At 53.0% G+C, this 19648-nt stretch overlaps 7 protein-coding genes across 7 annotated transcripts; 5 read left to right on the forward strand and 2 right to left on the reverse strand.

Annotated features, from left to right (window-relative positions):
• Window positions 1–189: 189 nt before the first annotated feature.
• Window positions 190–3526, forward strand: CCMA1212_004038 (uncharacterized protein; the record flags this gene model as incomplete). Its single annotated transcript, XM_073701360.1, has 5 exons — window positions 190–385; window positions 447–1753; window positions 1819–2258; window positions 2762–2825; window positions 2915–3526. The coding sequence occupies 5 exons, from the start codon at window positions 190–192 to the stop codon at window positions 3524–3526; spliced, it is 2619 nt and encodes an 872-aa protein (XP_073560295.1).
• Window positions 3527–3993: 467 nt separating this feature from the next.
• CCMA1212_004039 (uncharacterized protein) lies at window positions 3994–4475 on the forward strand (the record flags this gene model as incomplete). Its single annotated transcript, XM_073701361.1, has 2 exons — window positions 3994–4058; window positions 4142–4475. 2 exons carry the CDS (start codon window positions 3994–3996, stop codon window positions 4473–4475), a joined length of 399 nt encoding a protein of 132 aa, XP_073560294.1.
• A 306-nt stretch (window positions 4476–4781) lies between these two features.
• CCMA1212_004041 (putative beta-glucosidase F) lies at window positions 4782–7845 on the reverse strand (the record flags this gene model as incomplete). Its single annotated transcript, XM_073701362.1, has 5 exons — window positions 4782–6656; window positions 6730–6818; window positions 6890–7317; window positions 7463–7472; window positions 7545–7845. 5 exons carry the CDS (start codon window positions 7843–7845, stop codon window positions 4782–4784), a joined length of 2703 nt encoding a protein of 900 aa, XP_073560615.1.
• Window positions 7846–8527: 682 nt separating this feature from the next.
• Window positions 8528–8779, forward strand: CCMA1212_004042 (uncharacterized protein; the record flags this gene model as incomplete). The annotated part of the gene is made up of 1 exon (XM_073701363.1): window positions 8528–8779. One exon carries the CDS (start codon window positions 8528–8530, stop codon window positions 8777–8779), a length of 252 nt encoding a protein of 83 aa, XP_073560041.1.
• Window positions 8780–11609: 2830 nt separating this feature from the next.
• CCMA1212_004043 (Lipase) lies at window positions 11610–12763 on the forward strand (the record flags this gene model as incomplete). The annotated part of the gene is made up of 3 exons (XM_073701364.1): window positions 11610–11703; window positions 11763–11934; window positions 12001–12763. The coding sequence occupies 3 exons, from the start codon at window positions 11610–11612 to the stop codon at window positions 12761–12763; spliced, it is 1029 nt and encodes a 342-aa protein (XP_073560042.1).
• A 411-nt stretch (window positions 12764–13174) lies between these two features.
• On the reverse strand, window positions 13175–15127 carry CCMA1212_004044 (DNA repair protein rhp7; the record flags this gene model as incomplete). Its single annotated transcript, XM_073701365.1, has 3 exons — window positions 13175–14896; window positions 14953–14980; window positions 15039–15127. 3 exons carry the CDS (start codon window positions 15125–15127, stop codon window positions 13175–13177), a joined length of 1839 nt encoding a protein of 612 aa, XP_073560613.1.
• A 1054-nt stretch (window positions 15128–16181) lies between these two features.
• Window positions 16182–19288, forward strand: CCMA1212_004045 (DNA repair protein RAD16; the record flags this gene model as incomplete). The annotated part of the gene is made up of 2 exons (XM_073701366.1): window positions 16182–19000; window positions 19060–19288. Coding segments are annotated over 2 exons (3048 nt in total), but the record flags the coding sequence as incomplete, so codon positions are not given.
• Between the last annotated feature and the right edge of the window lie 360 nt (window positions 19289–19648).

A 19648-nucleotide genomic window follows, 5' to 3' on the forward strand; every position in this document is an offset into this window, starting at 1 on the left:
GAGAGCAGCAGGTGGTCCTCGTCCTCGAAGATCGAAGAGAAAAGTTGCCCTTTTCATCCCATGACGTGCAGAATGCCCCGCATATCATACAGTTATCGCCAGATCCAATTCGTACTATCAGCACTGTATCATGCATTTCTCATGATCCCATCTCCAGATCTCACTCCGACTCAACGCTCCTCACAAACGATGCTCTCACTCAGACCGCGGGCCCTTTCCGGGCTGCGGCAAGCTCAGCCACGGCTGGCCTCGCCGTCCGGCTGGATATGCCCCGGCTGCAGAACGGGCTTCGCTGCTGTGCGACGCTGGAACAGCTCCCAGAGGCCTGCGGGGTCCGGCGAGAAGCCGTATTATATCACGACACCCATCTTCTATGTCAATGCTGGTAAATATCTCCTGTCTTTAGTGTTCCTTTTGACGGGGGGGCTAACACTTGGTCCCAAAAGCTCCCCACATTGGCCATCTTTACACCATGGTCCTGGCGGACGTGATCAAACGATGGCAGCAGATCAAGGGCAAGGAAGTCTACTTGTGTACGGGGACGGATGAGCACGGCATGAAGATCCAGAGAGCTGCCAGCAAGCACGGAATGGAGCCGAAAGAATTCTGTGACGGCAACTCGATCAAGTTTCGAGAACTGGCGGCTGCGGCCAACATCTCAAACGACTTCTTCATCCGGACCACTGACCAGGAGCACAAGGACGCGGTATCGCAGTTCTGGTTGCATCTCAAACATGCGACGCCTGAGAGCCTGGGGCTGTATAAAGGCGTCCACGAGGGGTGGTACTGTGTTAGTGATGAGTGCTTCTATCCTGAGGATCTGGTACGGCCCAGCATCGCGCCCCAAACGGGAAGGAAGATCATGGTCAACACTGAGACGGAGAACGAAGTGGAGTGGATCAAGGAAGAGACCTGGTTCTTTCCGTTGACGAAATACAAGGATGCCTTGCTCAAGCTCTACGATGAAAACCCTGGGTGGATCAAGCCGGCTCATCGAATGGCAGAAGCGAGAAATTGGATCGAGAACCATCTCGAGGATTTGTCCGTCACCAGGCCCGCCTCCAGGCTTAGCTGGGGCATACCGGATCCCGGGGATTCCAACCAGACCATCTACGTCTGGGTTGACGCTCTTATAAACTACATTACCAAGGCTGGGTACGGAAGCAAGTGGCACTCGGCAAAGGACGACATGGGCATATGGCCGGCCGATCTCCAGGTCATTGGAAAGGATATCCTGCGTTTCCACACAATCTACTGGCCAGCCCTGCTCATTGCCTTGGGCCTACCTGTTTCAAAAGGGTTCCTCTGTCACAACCACTGGACCATGTCCAACCGCAAAATGTCAAAGTCACTGGGCAACGTCGTCAACCCCTTTTTTGCCGTTCAGCGATGGGGCATTGACCCCCTGCGGTATTTCCTCATGCGCAATGCCAGTCTGAACAAGGATATGAGTTACTCCAACCAGCAGATCGGTGCCGTCTACGTGAAAGAGCTGCAGGCAAACATTGGCAATCTCTTTTACAGAATTGCAAAGCCGAAGGCGTCCGTCAGATGGTCGACTCTCGAAGCCGTGGCCGCTTATCGCGATGGGAACTTCAATGCCTGGGCCGAGAACAATGCTCCCAGCGATGTTGATGCTACTTACTTTAGCTTGGAAGGCCACTTGGCTGAGAAGCCTGTGGCCATTTGCCGAGAAATGGACGACTACAACACGAGTGGCGCGATACGGGAGATTTTCGAGCTGCTGAGAGAGGTATGAACCTGCGATGACTCAGTCCCCTTTTATCAGCACCAGAAACTAACTCGCCGATGCATCAGACGAACCGCTACGTTACAGATGCCAAGCCCTGGGACATAGTCAAGCGTCAAGGTGCAGAATCCCGCACACTGCTCAATTGGGTCGTCTTCAACTGCGCAGAAGCCCTGCGTATCGCCGGCATCCTACTTCAGCCCATCATGCCCACCAAGGCATCGGAACTGCTGGATGCCTTGGGTGTCCGGTCTGATAGGCGCACCGTTGAGTTTGCAGCCAAGGGCAAGGATGCTGATTACGGCACCGAGTCCAAGCCAGTTGAGCCAGCGCCCCGAATGAGCAAATGGGACACCTTGTTTCCACCGACACCGAGTGCAGAGCTGTCGGACGATGAGCTGACGGAACACCTGAGGGTGGCTCTGCTGGATAAGACCAGGAATAAGATGAACCAGATGGCGGAGCTGCTGGCCATGGAGGCGCGGATGGGCGAGGAGGCAGTTGCCCAGTTTCTGGCAGATGTTCATGCAGCCAAGACTTCAGGCCAGTAGATAATGGGCATGGAGTTTGTAGGAGCTTTGAGATGCGCAGCGTGCGTAGGCGTTGTAGGATATATGTACGATACGGAATGAACGGAATAAGGGGGCCAGTTCGAACGAGGTCGCCGCTTAGAAGCATGTCATTGGAAAGCATGATGATGGATGAAACTTCAATCTTATCAAGTGAAGAATGTCCAGGTCTGTATGCGGCCAAAAAGGATAGATTTTGTTGTGAAAAGATGGTTGACAGCAACGCGTTGAAGTTCGAGCTCTTCACTTTTAGTTGGGCAAATGCGCTTAGCCCACCAACACCCATTTTCCCTCCTACAACTCAGCGCCCTCAACATATAAGCTCCCCCTTTGCGAAGAATAAAAGCTTCAAAATGAAAGTCAACGAGAATATTGGTATGAATAACCACTTCTAAATCTTTATTCTGATTGCTAACCTACGGGCAGCCATCTCAACGAGCAGAGTTTTACTGGTGCCCTACGAAGCCCACCATGTGCTCACCTACCACGACTGGATGCAAGATCCGGTATTACCTCCTTCAAAAAAACACCGTCCCCTTCCTCTCTCTCTCCCGGACGTAATTGAGTGCTAACATGTGAAAAAAAAATAAAACAGGCCATACAAGAAGCAACTGCTTCAGAGCCAATGACGCTGGAGGAAGAATACGAGAACCAGCTGTCGTGGCGGACGTCGCATGATAAATTGACGTTTATCGTGTGCGAGCCGTTGAGCGGGAAGAAACAGAGCGTTACGGCTCGGGGGGATGATTCGCCGGACAAGATGAGAGGCGACATTAATTTCTTCCTATATCTGGATGATGACGAGGATGACGATGAGGAAGGTGCCGGATCGAGGGAGAGGAATACGATACGACTGAGAGGTGAAGTAGACGTTATGATAGCGAAAACGCAGCACCGCGGAAAGGGGTTTGGAGAAGCCGCAGTGCGGTCGGTGCTGGGATATCTACGGCGGCACTTGTCAAGCATACTCAAAGAGTATGCAAAGGGGGAGGGTCTGGAGGAGGGAAAGGTGCAGCTGGTTGGGTTGATGGCCAAGATTAAGGAGGACAATACGGGGAGTAGAGCGCTGTTCAGGAAGCTGGGTTTCAAGCAGGAGGGGGAGGCGAATTATTTTGGAGAGGTGAAGATGGTGATGGATTGGGAGGGGAGTGGGATTGAGGGGATGGTGGAGGGATTGGAGTATCGGGAGTTGAAGTATGTGGTGTGACTTTTTGATATAGATCTCTCGATACCTTTTGGTGGTGATGGTAGGATGGAGCATTAGAGGAAGTAGAGGGTGAGTGTTGCTACATCGTCTTGCTTCTCTATTCATACAGCCCGCATTCTCACTTTTAGACTCAAATATTACATGAAGACACTCGCATTCGCGCATAACAATAGTTTTCAATCTTCTACGACATCAAGCCTTGGTTGAGCCATTTTGTATGAATTTTAGAGACGGCCTCTCGATCCTCTATTATTCGCAGCTTCACACAGTACAAGTTCCCTCGTGCCCCCACAACTCACCACTCCAACCAATCCGAAGCCCCCAAAAATTCAACACCAAGAACAATCGCTCGACTTCTCAACTCCCAACCTCCAACATCACCACCAATCCACGCCCAGCATCCTCCTCCCAAACAGCGCACGACAGCAATCAGAACAATTGCACTCTCCCATCTTTCGTCGCCCGCAATGAACTCCATCGTCCGCCTCGCGCGGCCCCTCCTCGCCCCGCGCATCCTGCCCCTCTCCCAACGGTATAAAACACCATCCATTCTCCCTCCCTCCCCCCAAAATCGCAATCACAAAAACTAACAATTCTCTCTTCTCGCCCGCGCAGGACATATACGTGCCTCTCCCCCCTCCGCCCAACCCTAACGTCGACCTTCCGACCAACCACTACCACCTTCACACCCTCCCCCACAACAACAACATCATCATCATCAACACCATCAGAAGCTGCCTCAGCAGACGTCGTCCCCGCAGCGGCAGTCTCCGCGCATCCCGCCCTGCAAGGACTGCAGCTGCGCTTCGGGCCCCGAAACACCATGAACGGCCACACGAGGCTCGTGCAGAAGCGGAGACACGGCTGGCTCAAGAGGACGCGGAGTAAGACTGGGAGGAGGATCTTGCAGAGGAGGAAGCTTAAGGGGAGGAGGCATGTTGCGTGGTAGAGGGGGGCGCAAGGGAGATTATCTGTGCTTGCTCGGGTTGAATGGGTGAGGAATACATGTGGAGGAGATTATCGTGGATGAAGAGAAAAGACGCAAAGTTATCTTATGTGTGGGGTTTGGGGTGTATATCAAGGGCAATCAGCATCTATTACCTAGATATAGAGGCCTGTTGCAGTGTACTATTATTTGTCGAAAAGACTCTTCATCCCGACAGTTGGAAGCAATCAAGTCGAACACACAAAAAAAAAAAGGAAGAAGAAGCTGGTCATATATCAAGGCATACGCTCTACCAAGCAAATCAAACATCTACACCGGCCCAACAACAACACCCGTCTCGCACTCCAAAGTATCCGTATGACACACAATACTCAACGAGTCACTGGCATCCCCAATCCATACCTTGTACCCTCCATCAACCGCAGGAACCTTCCAATCCTGCGCCACCACGTCCCACACACTGACGTCCTTGCGTGTAAGCGTCAGTGTCACTGTCGTCGTCTCCCCCGGCTTCAGCTCCTTCGTCTTTTCAAAGTCACGGAGCTGGATGATTGGCGTATCGTAGTCGATGCCATCGGGAAACTGGAGATATGCCTGCACAGATGCCTTGCCAGCATACTCATCGCCCGTGTTCTGCACGGTCACCGTGAGGCTGTACGCAACGTCCCAGAGCGCGGGATTGCCTCCCTCGCCGCCGCCAGCGCGAGCGCCGGGCTTCTGGGTGGTGGAATATCCGTCGGGGTACGGATACTTGCCCGTCTTGCCGTCCGAAATGGCCTTGTTGGCATCGCCCTGCGACAGCCAGGAGTAGATGTAGCGCGGGATCGAGTTGAAGCCTGACGGCGCGACGGCTTCGCTCGCAGATGGGATGGATTGCGCAAAGTTGGGGGCTGAGCCCTTGGCAGGGCGAGCCGGAGGGTAGGTGCTCAGCTTGGTGACGCTTTTGATTGATGCTGCCTCGAAGGTGAAGTTTGTGTAACTCAGGCCGTGGCCAAAGGCGTAGCGAGGCTTGGTCCTGTTCTTGTTGAGCCAGCGGTAGTCGATGTACAGACCCTCCGTATATGTGTCTTGGGGCTGGTTGAGGAACTCCGAGTCAATGAGCGTGGTGACGCTACTGGGGAGGTCGTCCTCCTTCTTGGTGATGGTGTAAGGCAAGTGTCCGCACGGCGAGGCGTGTCCGAAGAGGACGTTTGTAAGCGACTTTCCAGCTTCCTGGCCGGGCAGATGTGCAACGAGCACAGCCTTGACGGATGGCAGATCGATCCACTCCTCGAGAATCAGGGGGCCGACGGTATGCATCACGACAATGACGTTGCTGAACTTGCTCGCGGCGTCTTGCACAAGCTTATCGCCGTTGTGCCATGCGTATAAGCCTGATTTGTCGCGGTCGCCGTGATTGCCTTCCACGGTGTACGTGTTCTCGCCGGCGTCCGAGTTGATGAAGACGATGGCGACGTCGCCGGCTGATACTTCCCCGACAGAGGGGAACTTGTCTGTGTTGTAAAAGGTGACATTGTCGGCCTCTGCAGTAATAGCTGAGATGGGGTCATCCAAATAGGGGTAATCCACGGTCCCAGACCCCCATCCTTGGCCCAGAGTCCCCTCGTTACAGTTGCGATCTGTGCATGAGTTGATGCCCTTTGGGTTCTTCTGCGCGTCAGTGCCAAAAACCTGGAGGTGCTGCGAAGGCGATAGAGGAAGAATGCCACCGTCGTTCTTCAACAAGGTGATGGCCTCCTGAGAAATCTGGCGAGCAATCACGTCATGATCGGCTCGCACCGGGACATACTCGTTCGTGATTCCAAATGGCGAAAGTGGCAACGCAGCAGGATACAGCGGGTTGAATGCAGCGCGGGAGTTGGTGTCGAAATTCGTCGCAGGGAATCCCTTGTCCTGGCCCATCTTGTACCATGCAGCCGCTATACGGGTAGCGGCATCGTTGATGCGGTCCATGGGAACGGAACCGTTGAGAGCGGACCGAGTGAGCTCGTACATCCAGTACGAGCCGCCGAAGAAGGGGACCTGAACGTCGCCAGGCATGTCCATATCCAGGCCGGCAATGGCAGAAGCGACACCGGACATGTGAGCGAGCCAATCAGTCATGATGAAGCCTTGAAAGCCCATTTCATCCTTGAGGAGGGCATTCATGAGATAGGGGTGTTGAGAGCACGCAGTACCGTTCACCTGGTCGACGAAGGAAAGCAATTAGTTCTCGGTCTCTTTGGGCGATTGTGCCACTCGTCTCGGCTTCACTTACAGCATTGTAAGCCATCATGACGGCGCCGACACCCGCTCGAATGCCCTCAGCGAATGGCCAGGCATAGACTTCATGCAGCGTCCTATCGTCTTTTTACCCACCAACCAGGGTTAGCATCTCGCCTTTCTCCGTTAGTTTCAACGACACCAGGACCACCCACCAATGTTCGAGCTGTATGCATATTGAAAGGGGTTGTACATGCGGTACATCTCCTGCTCGTTGCCGAGAAAGTGCTTGATAGTCGCAATGACTCCCTGCTCCTGAACGCCCTTGATCGTCTCTCTCGCTCCGACCGCTTGCAGCACAGGATCAGCCCCGAAGCCCTCCCAGTTGCGGCCGCCCTTTGGCTTGCGGCCTATCGGTCCAACCGTTGGCCCCAGCCAGACATTGACGCCCTTGCCGCGGTTCTCCTTTCCAATGGCCACACCGCGCTGATACATGAGCGCCTTGTCGAAGGTTGCGCCGACGGTGATTCCGTCAGGGAAAGCCGTTACATTGTCCGCATGCCGGACTCCCGCAGGGCTGTCGTTGAGACACAGTTGGGGAAAGGAGACTCGAAACGCGGAGCCCGTGTTCCCGGCACATCGCCTTGATCGGAGTTAGCTTTCATCTCAACCCAGGTGCTCATCCCAACATGTGGAGTATAGGACAAGTTGTTCGTGTTTTGACCAAGTCCTCTCATCACTTGTAGAAGCTTCAGTCTGTCCTTTTGCAAGACTCCAGATGAACTCACCCTGTTCTCACTAGTCAGCACACAATTTCTCGCTCATCCACAGTCTAGAACTGCCTTTAATCTTGAACGAGACAACACTCACCCATGTAGATGCCAGTTCCAGCAGTGATATTCGTCTTCTCTGCCAGAGTCATAGAGTCGACCAGATCCTTGGCCTTGGTATAACTCTCTCGCCAATCGTCCACCCATCCACCGTACGGCGCAGGATAATACGGCGGCACATAGTAGCCATCCGGAACCCAGGTCAGGGCCGCGGCTGCTGCGGCTGCTGCTGTCTGCGCATTTGCCGATGCAGCAGTAGGTCCGGCACTCCCCAGTGCGATCAAGCCGGACAAGACACACGTCACAGTGGACAACTTGACGCTGTCGGAAAACGTGGTCATGATGCCAATTGCCCAGAAGATAAACAACAGACAACAGAGCGTGGCTGATGCGTATATAGAGACTCTAGAAGCGGGCACCCCTGGTCTCGCGTGCTCAAAAGGAGCATGGTAGTACTTTGCAGACAAAGGTCAGCTTTGCTTCCAACTGGACGGGACGAACGATGGAGACGACGTCGAGTATTTTACCTTTAACCGCTTCCCCATCTTGGTGAACCCTGTTGAGGCGTGGTGCCCAAGGGAGCAGGAATCCATGCATGAGAACCACACCCGCCAGTCTCGTGTTCGCGGTGAGACATCTGTGACCCCCCTCCTGCTGGCCCAGCCCAGTCCCAAGGGCGAGGGCCGTGGCAATGAGACTGACCCATTTTCCGGTTGATTTTCTTGCTTCTCTTCGTAGGCCGATACTGCCTTTGTCTGTGCTTCACGCCCACAGTGGCATCTTGGACGGCAGTCAATCACTACTCCATCCGTACTGTGCATTGTATCGTCCCAAAGACGAGCATTATACTAGCAAGAACGCGTAGACACTCGGACAGCAGAGAGGCCCCGTTGGAGAAGTGCAGAACCAACAAGGCCAATCAGGCGCAAGCATCCCCTCTCTTCTGTCCCATTCTTCGCCTGCTCTTCTCTCCATTTCACCCAGCCAAGAGCTGAATGCTTGAAATGTGGTTGCACCTGCACCATGTCCTGCCCGCATAAGCTACTGTACTCGTGGCATCGCCATGAAGGCCATGAAGTCAGACGACGATCCCACGTCACCGCCTCCAGCTCGCAGATGCACGAATTGGCCGCCAGTCCAGAATCGGGAACGTCACCATTGCGCTTTCAGGCTCGCTCATTCAGGCATCAAGCGTCGGCCTCGGTGCAATGTCTCGAAAAGGCCACTGGCGGTGGAGCGGCGCCTTGGTTTTCTCGTGCTGTCCAAGCGTATTGACCGTACGGTTTAGTGGCGGGGATATCCGGCATGGCTGCGACAATGGCAGCGAGCATCAACAATAGCAGAACAGGCCGGGACCAGGTTGCAGGGGGTCGAGAACGCGATGGTCTATGTACTGTAGAGAAGCAGATCGATGGCGTAGCGTGGCGGAGACACAGGCATCCCGTGGAGCAGCAGCCGCAGTATGATGTGATGTTGAAAGCTCAACTGCCTTTCGAGGCTCGTTGGACACATTCGCAGCCTGACCGATCTGGAGGAATCCCGAGGAATATTGGACAACTTCAAGAGACAAGAGGCGGCTGGCGCTCGGCTCGAGTCAATCGATCTAGAACTCTTCTGGTCAGGTCGAGGACGATGGACTTTCGCTAGCGCCCTGCATGGCCATGTGCATGTTGTGCAAGTCGTAATCGTTTGCTTGAGCCGAGCAAGAGGAAGAAGATGGTGGGTGCCATCAAATGCAGATACATTGACGCCAATGTAACAATGGAAGGCCTCGCGTGATGCCTTTACTCTGGTGGCTGCTGGCTGTTGATTCTCTGCAACTCGTAGCCGTGGTATCTGTCGTAATCCGATAGTTCGTGTCGACTGGGGGGCACTTGCGTCTCACCACCGGAGAAGAAGCGATGTGTGATGAGAAACGGATGCTTCTGACGATGTGCTGGAGATGGGAGGCGTAACAAGGATAATCCGGCAGTATGTGCATTTGTACTTCGTACATCGTCTTGACCATGTAATCTGTACTCGCAGCCTGGAGTCGTACAGCCAAGCCTACCCTGCAAAGAGACTGGACAATGCCCGCAATTGAGTCTCTAGATACAGACTTGGCCATTGGTAGACCAGAGCTTGATGAACACGTATGGATAGGTGTTTGATTCCTTGCTGGTGTGTGGAAACTGGTCGACTACCTTGCCGTGATGACATGTAGAATGCGTCTTCACAGTGGTCCTGGTTCGTCCGGCTATTGCTTCTGCAGCACGACGGCGGCAATCGCACTCCAATCCGTCTCAATCGCCGCAGCTAAACTGCATACTCGTGTTTATGGCATTCCTTCTAAGACTGTGAGTGGCTAGGGGACTATCTCTTGATGCTTGTGGAGTTAAGCTGCCTCTCTGACTGCTGATTGAGGAGTCACTGCAACAACAGAAACACCTCTTGCGAGCTGCCAATTTGGAGACATTGCCCGAGATGAGCTGGTCGTTATCTTCAGCTGCCGAATGGGCCTGGATACAATGAACTCCAAAAGGGATTTTTTTGGAAAGCCAACGCCCTGGACAAGATAAAGAGAGCGAGAAAGTGAGTAGGGAATGAGGCCAAAGGAGAAACCATGTAGCAAGCCGTTCGCCAGCTTCATGTTGTTTGCAGCCACAACATCTGTATCTATCCCACGTAATCAAAACGTAAGCCGAGTAGATATATTTTCAGACCATCTGCAACCCTTTGACTGGTAGTGAAAAAGATATTTGAAAAGAAGGGAGGCAGGAAACATCTTAACCAATTCCGCCTGAAATGGATATATAAGTCGATCGACAATCGCCGCTCCACCCGCAACCCTCAGCAGAAATCCTTCCCGTTTGCCGATCGAGCCGGCAATACCACCTGCTAGCAATGACATGTCCGCTGAAGATCAGTAAGATAGCGAGAAAAAAAAAAAAAGAGACAGAATTCGGCCGAGAAACAGATTTGATGTTTGAGACAGCACGACGGAGACGAAGTGAGCAATGTTGTGCGTCGTATCGAAGCGAGGAGCTGACTTACACGGACATTCTCCTCAACGCCTCCGTGATGGGTCTATCCATAACCACGCCTCCATTTCTTGTCGCCGCATACTGTTATCGGAATCATACGACTTTGCACGGCCTTGATGTCCTCCGTCGCTTCGTGCCATCGCCTTGAACATGAAACCATGCACAATGATCCGAGTCTGGCAGGTCGACCTGGTTGGCCACCGAAAGCAACGCCATCTCCTCCGTCCCCTGTCAACCTTCAACCTGTCAGATGCTAGATCCCTGAGCACATCCCCCACGCCCGTCAATTATGTAAGATGGTTCTTTCCAACCTATAGGCGCTTTGAACATCCGCCTCTATTGACCTTTTGCCAGAAGTGAAAGTACGTTTGTTAAGAAGCAATTTCCAAGCCACCAATCGCCTTTTATAAACGCCTTTCGAGTTTCCTACTCGGCAGCAATCTCCTCCTCTCCTCTACACAATTTCCCGGGAATCACCCCAGTGCAGTCAATCGGATAGTTTCTAACAGCCATCCCGCATAGACAAGCCTATCCAGTTTCTAATTTGGGGTTTCGGCTCCGCTGCCCGCGTTTCTTCCTGAGTCGCATTCATGCAACAAATGCGCGTCTAAGCCACCCACACGCAAGAACAGGAAGAAACACCACGGGGAGCCCTCACACATGAAGCAGGCGGGGTTGAATGATAACAAGACACAAGTGAGACGCTTGCTTCCTGAAGCGTCCGAAGACGCATGTTGCCTAGTGGTATAGTATGGGACGGTAGAGAGGTAGGCCGGTTCAATGTTGCATCAAGGGGCAGACGGACTGTCCGAGTCTGTGTGCTGTCTCACATCGCAATGCAGAAACTCGTTGCCCAAGCTTTATATATAATGGTAGACAGATGCACAGCAAATCCGAGATTCGGTGATGTTTTCCTGGAGATATTGTACACGGTCCTGGTGGCGTTACTTACTGTTCCTTTCGCTTCTCTTGTGAGTCTGTGTATAGTTCAGCTTGATCGCGAACCTCAACATCAGCTCCTTTAATTCTTAATACTTTTTTTTCTTGTTGTTTCTCTGTTCAGATAAAATATTCTCTTCAATATGAAGTGCTGGCAACTTCTCTCCTTGGCCGCTGTTGTAGCTGGCAGCCCGGTATCATCCGTCCAGGAGTATACCCAGCCGCTCAGAGCTCGACGTAACTCTTCCCCTCCGCCCCCTATTCCACCACAGCCCATTTGCTAACGATTCACAAAGAGGCCGATAGTAAAAGCTTCACAGCTACACAAACAGACCTCACCGACTTCCAATTCTTCGTCCAGTATGCCGGAGCCGCCTACTGCAACACCCAGACCCCCGCCGGACAGCCCGTCGCATGCGCCAACGATGCCTGTCCCGGCATCGCAGCAACCGTCATCAACTCCTTCGAGTACGCCCCCCCCCTCCCTCACATACGTCCCCGTATCATCAAGATTTAACCGTGTTCTCCTTATAGAGGCTCCGTGACCGGCATCGGAGGCTTCGTCGCCGTCGACGCCGCCCACCAGCAAATCATCCTCGCCGTCCGCGGCACCAAAAACATCCGCAACTTCGTCACTGACATCGCCTTCGCCTTCGAGGACTGCGCCTTCGCCCCCGGCTGCCAGGTCCACGACGGCTTCAGCAAGGCCTGGGACGAGATCGCCGACGCCGCCACCGCCGCCGTCACCCAGGCCGTCGCCGCCAACCCATCGTTCGGCATCGTCGCCACGGGACACTCCCTGGGCGGTGCCGTCGCCACGCTCGGGGCCACGGTCCTGCGCGGCCAGGGCTTCCCCATTGACATCTACACGTACGGATCACCCCGCGTGGGCAACGACGTGTATGCCAACTTTGTCACCAGCCAGCCTGGCGCTGAGTTCCGCGTTACGCACGTCGATGACCCCGTGCCTCGTCTGCCACCCATCCTCCTCGAGTACCGCCACGTTTCGCCCGAGTTCTGGCTCTCCACTGGCGACAGCGAGACGGTTTCCTATGCTGTCGCCGATGTTGCCGTCTGCACTGGCATTGACAACGTGGATTGCAACGGCGGCACCTCCGGCATTGATCTTACTGCGCACTCCTTTTACTTCGAAAAGGTCTCTGGCTGCGCCCCCTCTGGTCTGCACTTCAGGAGTGACGATAACTCGACCGCCTCAGGCATTGATCGGTTTGCCCTTGACAGAATTGCCCAGTGGAGTCTTGAGGATCAGGCTTTTGTCGCTTCTACGAAGGCATAATTGAGCAAGTTGACGTATACTTTGGGTGCTTTACACGGCGTTTTGATATCGGGCCTGATGTCTTGGGTACAGAAAACCATGTGGTCTAAGGGACAAGACACAGAAGATGATAAATGGTGAAGCCAAGGTTAATTTCTGATAAGAAACTAGGCTACATTGCATATATATATATATATATAAATGAGCCCAAAGATCTCATGACTTGTTAATATGAACGATGAGGACCGTCACATTGATGCTTGGGCAGTGACTTGTTACTCTGTCTGCTACACGCAGAGTTAAATCTTGTATTACCTGAGCTTTACAGCTCCGAAAAAGGTGGCTTGGTCTATCTGCAATGATATCTTATTCATTATGGCCCGCTTCTCGGCGCCGCGCTTAGATCGTGAAGACAAGAAGAAGACACGAGACTTAGTCGGTGCCCTCAGTTATCATGCCCTGGGCGTTGGGTACGCCGATCAAAATCACACCTCGTGGCACCCTGACCTCCTTGACCTTCATGCAGCCAAAGACGTTCACCTCCTTAATGTTTGGGCAGGCTCGGAATATGCACCCGAGGATGAAGTCCGTGACCTCTTCGCAGAAGCTAATCTCGAGATGCCGCAGCTCCGGATACTGTGTCGTTTCGTTGAAGGCCTCTTCGAAGGCTTCGCGGGAAATGTTTCGGCAAGCATGCACATTGACATGTCGCAATGTACGCCCAGAGTGGTTCATCAGTGCCTTAAACCCCTCGCTACAAAGCCCGATGTTCTTGGGGTTCTCCCGTGGATGAGCAGCATCCAACTGCCGGCATTTCTGAAAGTCCACAAATTCTAATGACGAATTTTCCCAGTCGGCGAAGAGCCGGGTGAAGCCGTTGTCTGTCATCGCTTCGCTTTCCGTGATGCGAAGCTTGGCTAACGAACGACAGTTATCGTGAATAGCATCCAAGACACTATCATCGGCGTCTGGTACCCTCTTGAGCGACAACGTCACGAGATCCTTTCCAATCTGGGTGATACAGGATTTGAGAGCTTCTGAAGAAAGGTCCTGTAGGAGCTCCAGACTGAGATGCCGAAGGCTCGAAAGCTGTCCAATCGCAGTTACTCCTGCATCTGTGACCTTTTGGTTGTGGCAGACCTTTAGGCGAGTCAGCTGTGGGCAGCATCCTTTCATAAGCCCGAGAGTTTCGTCTCCGAAATGCCTATCCGTGAAGTAGACTTGTAGTTCCTTCAGAGATTTGCCCTTTGCAGCAAGAAACTCGTGCCATTTCTCTTCGCTTAGGAGATTTGCACCATGCAGGTAGAAGCTCTCGAGTGGGATATCTCTCGAGAGCAAGTAATCCATGACCTCGTCCTTGAACTGGACCGCGCACCGAACCTTGAACTTCTTCAGGTTTGACGCCACTTGAAAGATGCTGATGAACTCTTGGTGACCGAGCTTCGCACCGTCGTAGATGTGCAGAACTTCAGTGGATGGCTGCATGAACAAGGGCAGGGTATCTGGCTTTAACAGACGCCGCTTGGAGAATATCCGAGCGATCTTGTCGATGAGATGTTCCGGCAGATCACCCAAGCTTTCTGCCAGATCCACATTCTTTGCCAATGTCTGCACGCAAAGCGTAGCAAGACTCTTTGTGCCCACGTCTCCATCGAGCATGCGACTCTGTATTGTGCGTCGTGAGCCCACGCCGCCCGTCTGCTTCCGAGGCTTCTTTTTAGGCTGGCCCTCTCGCTCCTTGGCTATCTCACGGCCACAGGGAGCGCACAGCAGACCCCCATCAGGCCCAGCCACGGAATAAGGTGTGACGGTGAAGCGTTTTCCACATATTTCGCAATTCTCCATTTGGCCGGGAAGCGGCGCCCGCCTCTCCTCGAAGATGGCCAGAGCTATGTCGTCGTCGTCATCGTCGTCGTCGGCCATCTTTTTGCGTTTCTTGAAAGCTTTGCTTGCCTTGATCTTGTCCAAGGCCGCGGTGTTGCGACCTCTTGTCGTCCGGCTCGTTGAACTGCTTGCCTCTACCGTGACCGAAACGGTTTCAACGGTTTCAACAACTTCAGAAACATTATTTTCCTCAGTCGACTCGCCCTGGCCTGCTTGTTGTCTTCGTCGGTCCGCCTCGATTCTGATTTGGGCAGCAGAGATATTGTGCGACTAAGAAGAGTGTCAGCGAAAGTAACCTTGGAAATCGACATGCGACTGAGACATACCGCAAGGAAATCAGTCAAGGCAGATTGGCTGCAAGAATATTGTCAGCTTGAACCAGCCCAGAGATTCATCATATCGCTATACTCACGGCCCAGTAATGTTACGACTTGGTCGCCCATTCTGGTTCTCGTCGTAGCGTCGTGAGCGAGTCCTGATGAGCGAATGTTGGTCAGCCATTACTCGAAGGTACTGATGCTGGGATTGGGCAAGAGTTGGGAGACGAACATGGTGAAGACGTGGCGCCCAGGCGGCTCTCTCGATTCTGAGCTCGGGCAGTAGAACTGATGATGGTAGCAGGCCGAAGATTCTTGCGACCTACTTCAGACACTTTAGACACTGAAAAATTCTTTCTTCTGGTCGAGCGGCGCAAGAGGAAGAAGGTGTGCAAGCAGGTTGTTCTTGCATCCGTTCTCTCGCACAGTGTCAACTGATTCATGCATGTCGCCACTGTCGCGGAGATAACACGGTGACACGTGAGCTGGATCCAAACTCATTACCCAATCCACACTGTCCCTCTTCATTACCACTCGGCCCAAACCAGGCTGTAGACCGAGTGTTCATACAGTGTGCATACAGTATTTCCTTGTCAATCAATACGCCGCTTATCGTCGCACGTGCTTTCGCGTAAAGTGGCAAGCGCGTCCTGCTGCCGCCGCAGACACTGTGAATCGGCATGGCCGCTACACTTTAGGTAGTCACGGCTGATGAGGCGAGTTGCTGCCAACTTTTCATCCAGTCACCTCAGCCCGACCTTTGCCTCACATTTTTTTTTTTCTGTTTTCCTCCCCCTTCATCAGATCGAAGCGACCAGGACCGGCTTCATCTCCCGCCCGCTGTTCGGTGCAGAAGGCAGCATCTCAGCGGCCATTCATCCGACAGTCACTTGAGGCCTCTCCCAGCGCTGTAAATCTGTTAAGCAGGCCCAAGGCTTACTTAGCAGGCTGGTGAACCCCCTTCCCATCGGCAGCCCAATCCACGTCCTTCGTTTCCGTCGAGGCCAAAGGCGTCTTTCTTTCTTTGCAGGCTCACTGCATCTTATTCTCTCCTTCTCATCTGATCTGCGCCCTCTTTTTACACTTCTCCATCCGCATCTCTGTGGGTGAATCATCATGCCTCGTCGCCCCTCTTTGAAGGCATCGGCCGCCCCTGTGCCTAAGGCTTCTGGTATGATATGAATTTCCAAACATGTCGCTGCGACTACCTACAGGGTCCTTTCTGACAGATCATAGATTCTGAAATCGGCTCTAGCAGTGCAACTGGCCGCTTGACCCGCTCCAGGTCTGCGAGAAACTCTGGAGTCTCCTCTGTGGCAGATGAATTGTCTCTACCACCACCAGAGATCAATGCGTCACTGGCAAGGCCGCTCCGCGGTAGACTGTCCAATGCATTCCTTGCAAGAGACGATGACAGCCTGACTACTGAGTCCGCTTCTTCGGCTACACCATTTGGACTGACTTCGGAGAGCGGTTACTCCACGCCTGGAACTAGTAAACTCCCGAGCCCTGCTGAAGGAGGTACCGCGACTGATACAAAGACCCGTTCTGCCCTGGAAGTACGCATTCCTGCAAAGAGCAGGCTGCAAGGACCAGATGAGCGAGCATTACGGCGCAGCATCTACTCACTGAACTCCACTGCCAAGAGCAAGAGAGTGACAGAGATTGCGGACTCCGAGGAGGAAGACGATGACCTTCCAGGAAATGGTCGCGATGCTAGGGTCGCCCGTCGGTTGCAAAATGAAGAGTACCGTGCAGCCAGCTTGAGAACTCGTCGCTCCAACGCTACTGATGCGCAACCCATTGTCTCGGCCGAACCTTCGGTGAAGCGGCCCAGATCTCTCTCCGGCCCCTCTACAACCCACAAGCGACCATCAAAAAAGAGCAGAGTCATTCCCGATTCTGACGACGATGTTAACATGGATGCCGAGATTGCTGCTGGTCTTGCACTAAGCGACGATCAATCGGATGGCGACGAGTTCCTAGTGGACGAGGACGTTGACGACGTCGACGAAGAGGAAATACCGGCATCAAGTGACGACGAAGCTCCAAAGACTCGAAAGCAGAAGAAGTCACCTGCCAAAAAACGCGCTGCAGCTACTCGACCGTCTGCCGATGCTTCCAGAGCTGCGACGGCCGATTCCGAGCCCGGACGTCGTCCGCTTTCTGTTTGGGATGATGATGATGACTTCTGGGGTCCTCTACATCCTTACAGCTCGAGTTCTGAATCGGTTAGTGACCTGGACGAAATCGAGGCTGTTCGCCTATATCTGCCGCTTCCTGATGATTTGCGGGAAGCTGCAGCCAGGCGCCGCGCATATAGAAGAAACAAAAGCGAGAGTCGTGCTACCAAGGAACGGAATCGTCTTGAGAAGCATCACCCAGAACTCAAAACCATGTGGACAGATCTGGAAAGCATGCCCGTGATGAAGGCTGGCAAGATAGACCAGCCAGCGAGCATCTCCAGACAACTCAAACCGTTCCAGCTCGAAGGTGTTGCTTGGATGAAGGCCATGGAGAAAATGGAATGGAAAGGAGGACTTTTGGGCGATGAAATGGGCCTCGGCAAGACCATCCAAGCAGTCTCTCTCATCATGTCCGATTATCCAGCGAAGCAGCCCACCCTGGTCCTCGTCCCCCCCGTCGCTCTCATGCAATGGCAATCGGAGATCAAATCCTATACAGATGGCACTCTCAAGACCTTCGTGTTCCACGGCACCAACCAAAAGGCCAAAAACATCACTGTCAAGGAGCTCAAGAAATTTGACGTGATCATGATGTCCTACAACAGTCTCGAGTCCATGTATCGGAAGCAGGAAAAGGGCTTCAAGCGAAAAGACGGCATCCACAAGGAAAAGAGTGTCATTCACGCCATCACTTTCCATCGCGCCATCCTCGATGAAGCACACTGCATCAAGACAAGAACTACAATGACCGCTAAAGCCTGCTTCGCGCTGAAGACAGAATATCGTTGGTGCTTGAGCGGTACACCTTTGCAGAACCGAATCGGAGAGCTCTTCTCCCTAGTAAGGTTCCTCAACATTAAGCCCTTCGCGTCCTATCTCTGCAAGCAATGCACTTGCTCGACCCTCGAGTGGTCTATGGACGACAACAGTCGCTGCTCTGACTGTGGGCATGCGGGCATGCAACATGTATCTGTCTTCAACCAAGAGCTTCTCAACCCTATCCAGAAGTTTGGTAACTTGGGACCTGGCAGAGAAGCTTTCAAGAAGTTACGGCTGATGACGGATCGCATCATGCTGCGGCGACTCAAAAAAGACCACACCAACTCCATGGAACTTCCTGTGAAGGAGGTGCATGTCGACCGTCAGTTCTTCGGAGAAGAAGAGAACGACTTTGCCAATAGCATCATGACCAACGGACAGCGCAAGTTCGACACCTACGTTGCGCAGGGCGTTCTCTTGAACAACTATGCCAACATCTTTGGTCTAATCATGCAAATGAGACAGGTCGCCGACCATCCCGACCTGATTTTGAAGAAGAATGCTGAAGGGGGTCAAAACATCTTGGTCTGCTGTATTTGCGATGAGCCTGCCGAGGACACCATCAAGAGCCGTTGCAAGCATGACTTTTGCAGGGCGTGTGTCTCCAGCTATATCAAGTCGACAGATGAGCCAGACTGCCCACGGTGCCACATCGGCCTTGTCATTGACCTTGAGCAGCCAGAGATTGAGCAAGACGAAGCCCTGGTCAAGAAATCCTCCATTGTCAATCGCATCAAGATGGAAAACTGGACATCGTCGTCCAAAATCGAGCTCTTGGTGCACGAACTTCACAAGCTGCGTTCCGACAATGCCACGCACAAGTCCATCATCTTTTCCCAGTTCACCACGATGCTGCAGCTGATTGAATGGCGACTTCGGAGAGCTGGAATCACCACTGTCATGCTGGACGGTAGCATGACCCCCGCCCAGCGACAAGCATCGATTGAGCACTTCATGAACAACATTGACGTGGAGTGCTTTCTGGTCTCGCTCAAGGCCGGCGGTGTTGCACTCAACCTGACTGAGGCATCCCGAGTATTCATCGTAGACCCGTAAGTGCAATTCCTCTCCCCATCAGTATACTTGTGTTTGGCTAACATCGCCTCGCCAGTTGGTGGAACCCGGCGGCTGAGTGGCAGTCTGCTGATCGCTGCCATCGCATTGGACAGACCCGGCCATGCATCATCACGCGTCTTTGCATCGAAGACTCTGTCGAAAGCCGGATGGTGCTGATTCAAGAAAAAAAGACGAGCATGATCCATTCCACCGTCAATGCCGATGATAAGGCCATGGATACCTTGAGCCCTGAAGACATGCAATTCCTTTTCCGCGGTTCATAGACGCGTCTAGAATCTTCGTTTCTGCGTCAAGGTATTGATATGGTATGACGTGCCGAACCGAGCATGGAACGCATCATGAGAATATTACGTCGGTCATGATTTCTAAGGCGTTGGGAGGTTTTAACGTTCACATTGTTCGACGTTGTAAGGATTTTGGCAGTTACTGGTAGTGTAGATATCTCGCGATACATTAGTGCAGATAACAAATAATGAGAATCTTGCTTTGCTTGACCTTGTTGTTGGCGTCGTCATATTCGAGTGTTTCGGTCATGGAATTCGAGGTCCATGGTTAGATAATAAAGCACCCAGAGCTCAATTTCATCCCCAGTGAGAGTTTGAAGGCCAATCGCTCCCGTCATT

The sequence above is a fragment of the Trichoderma ghanense genome (assembly GCF_004382785.1).
Source record: "Trichoderma ghanense strain CCMA-1212 chromosome Unknown scaffold_3, whole genome shotgun sequence".
Classification (NCBI taxonomy): Eukaryota; Fungi; Ascomycota; class Sordariomycetes; order Hypocreales; family Hypocreaceae; genus Trichoderma; species Trichoderma ghanense.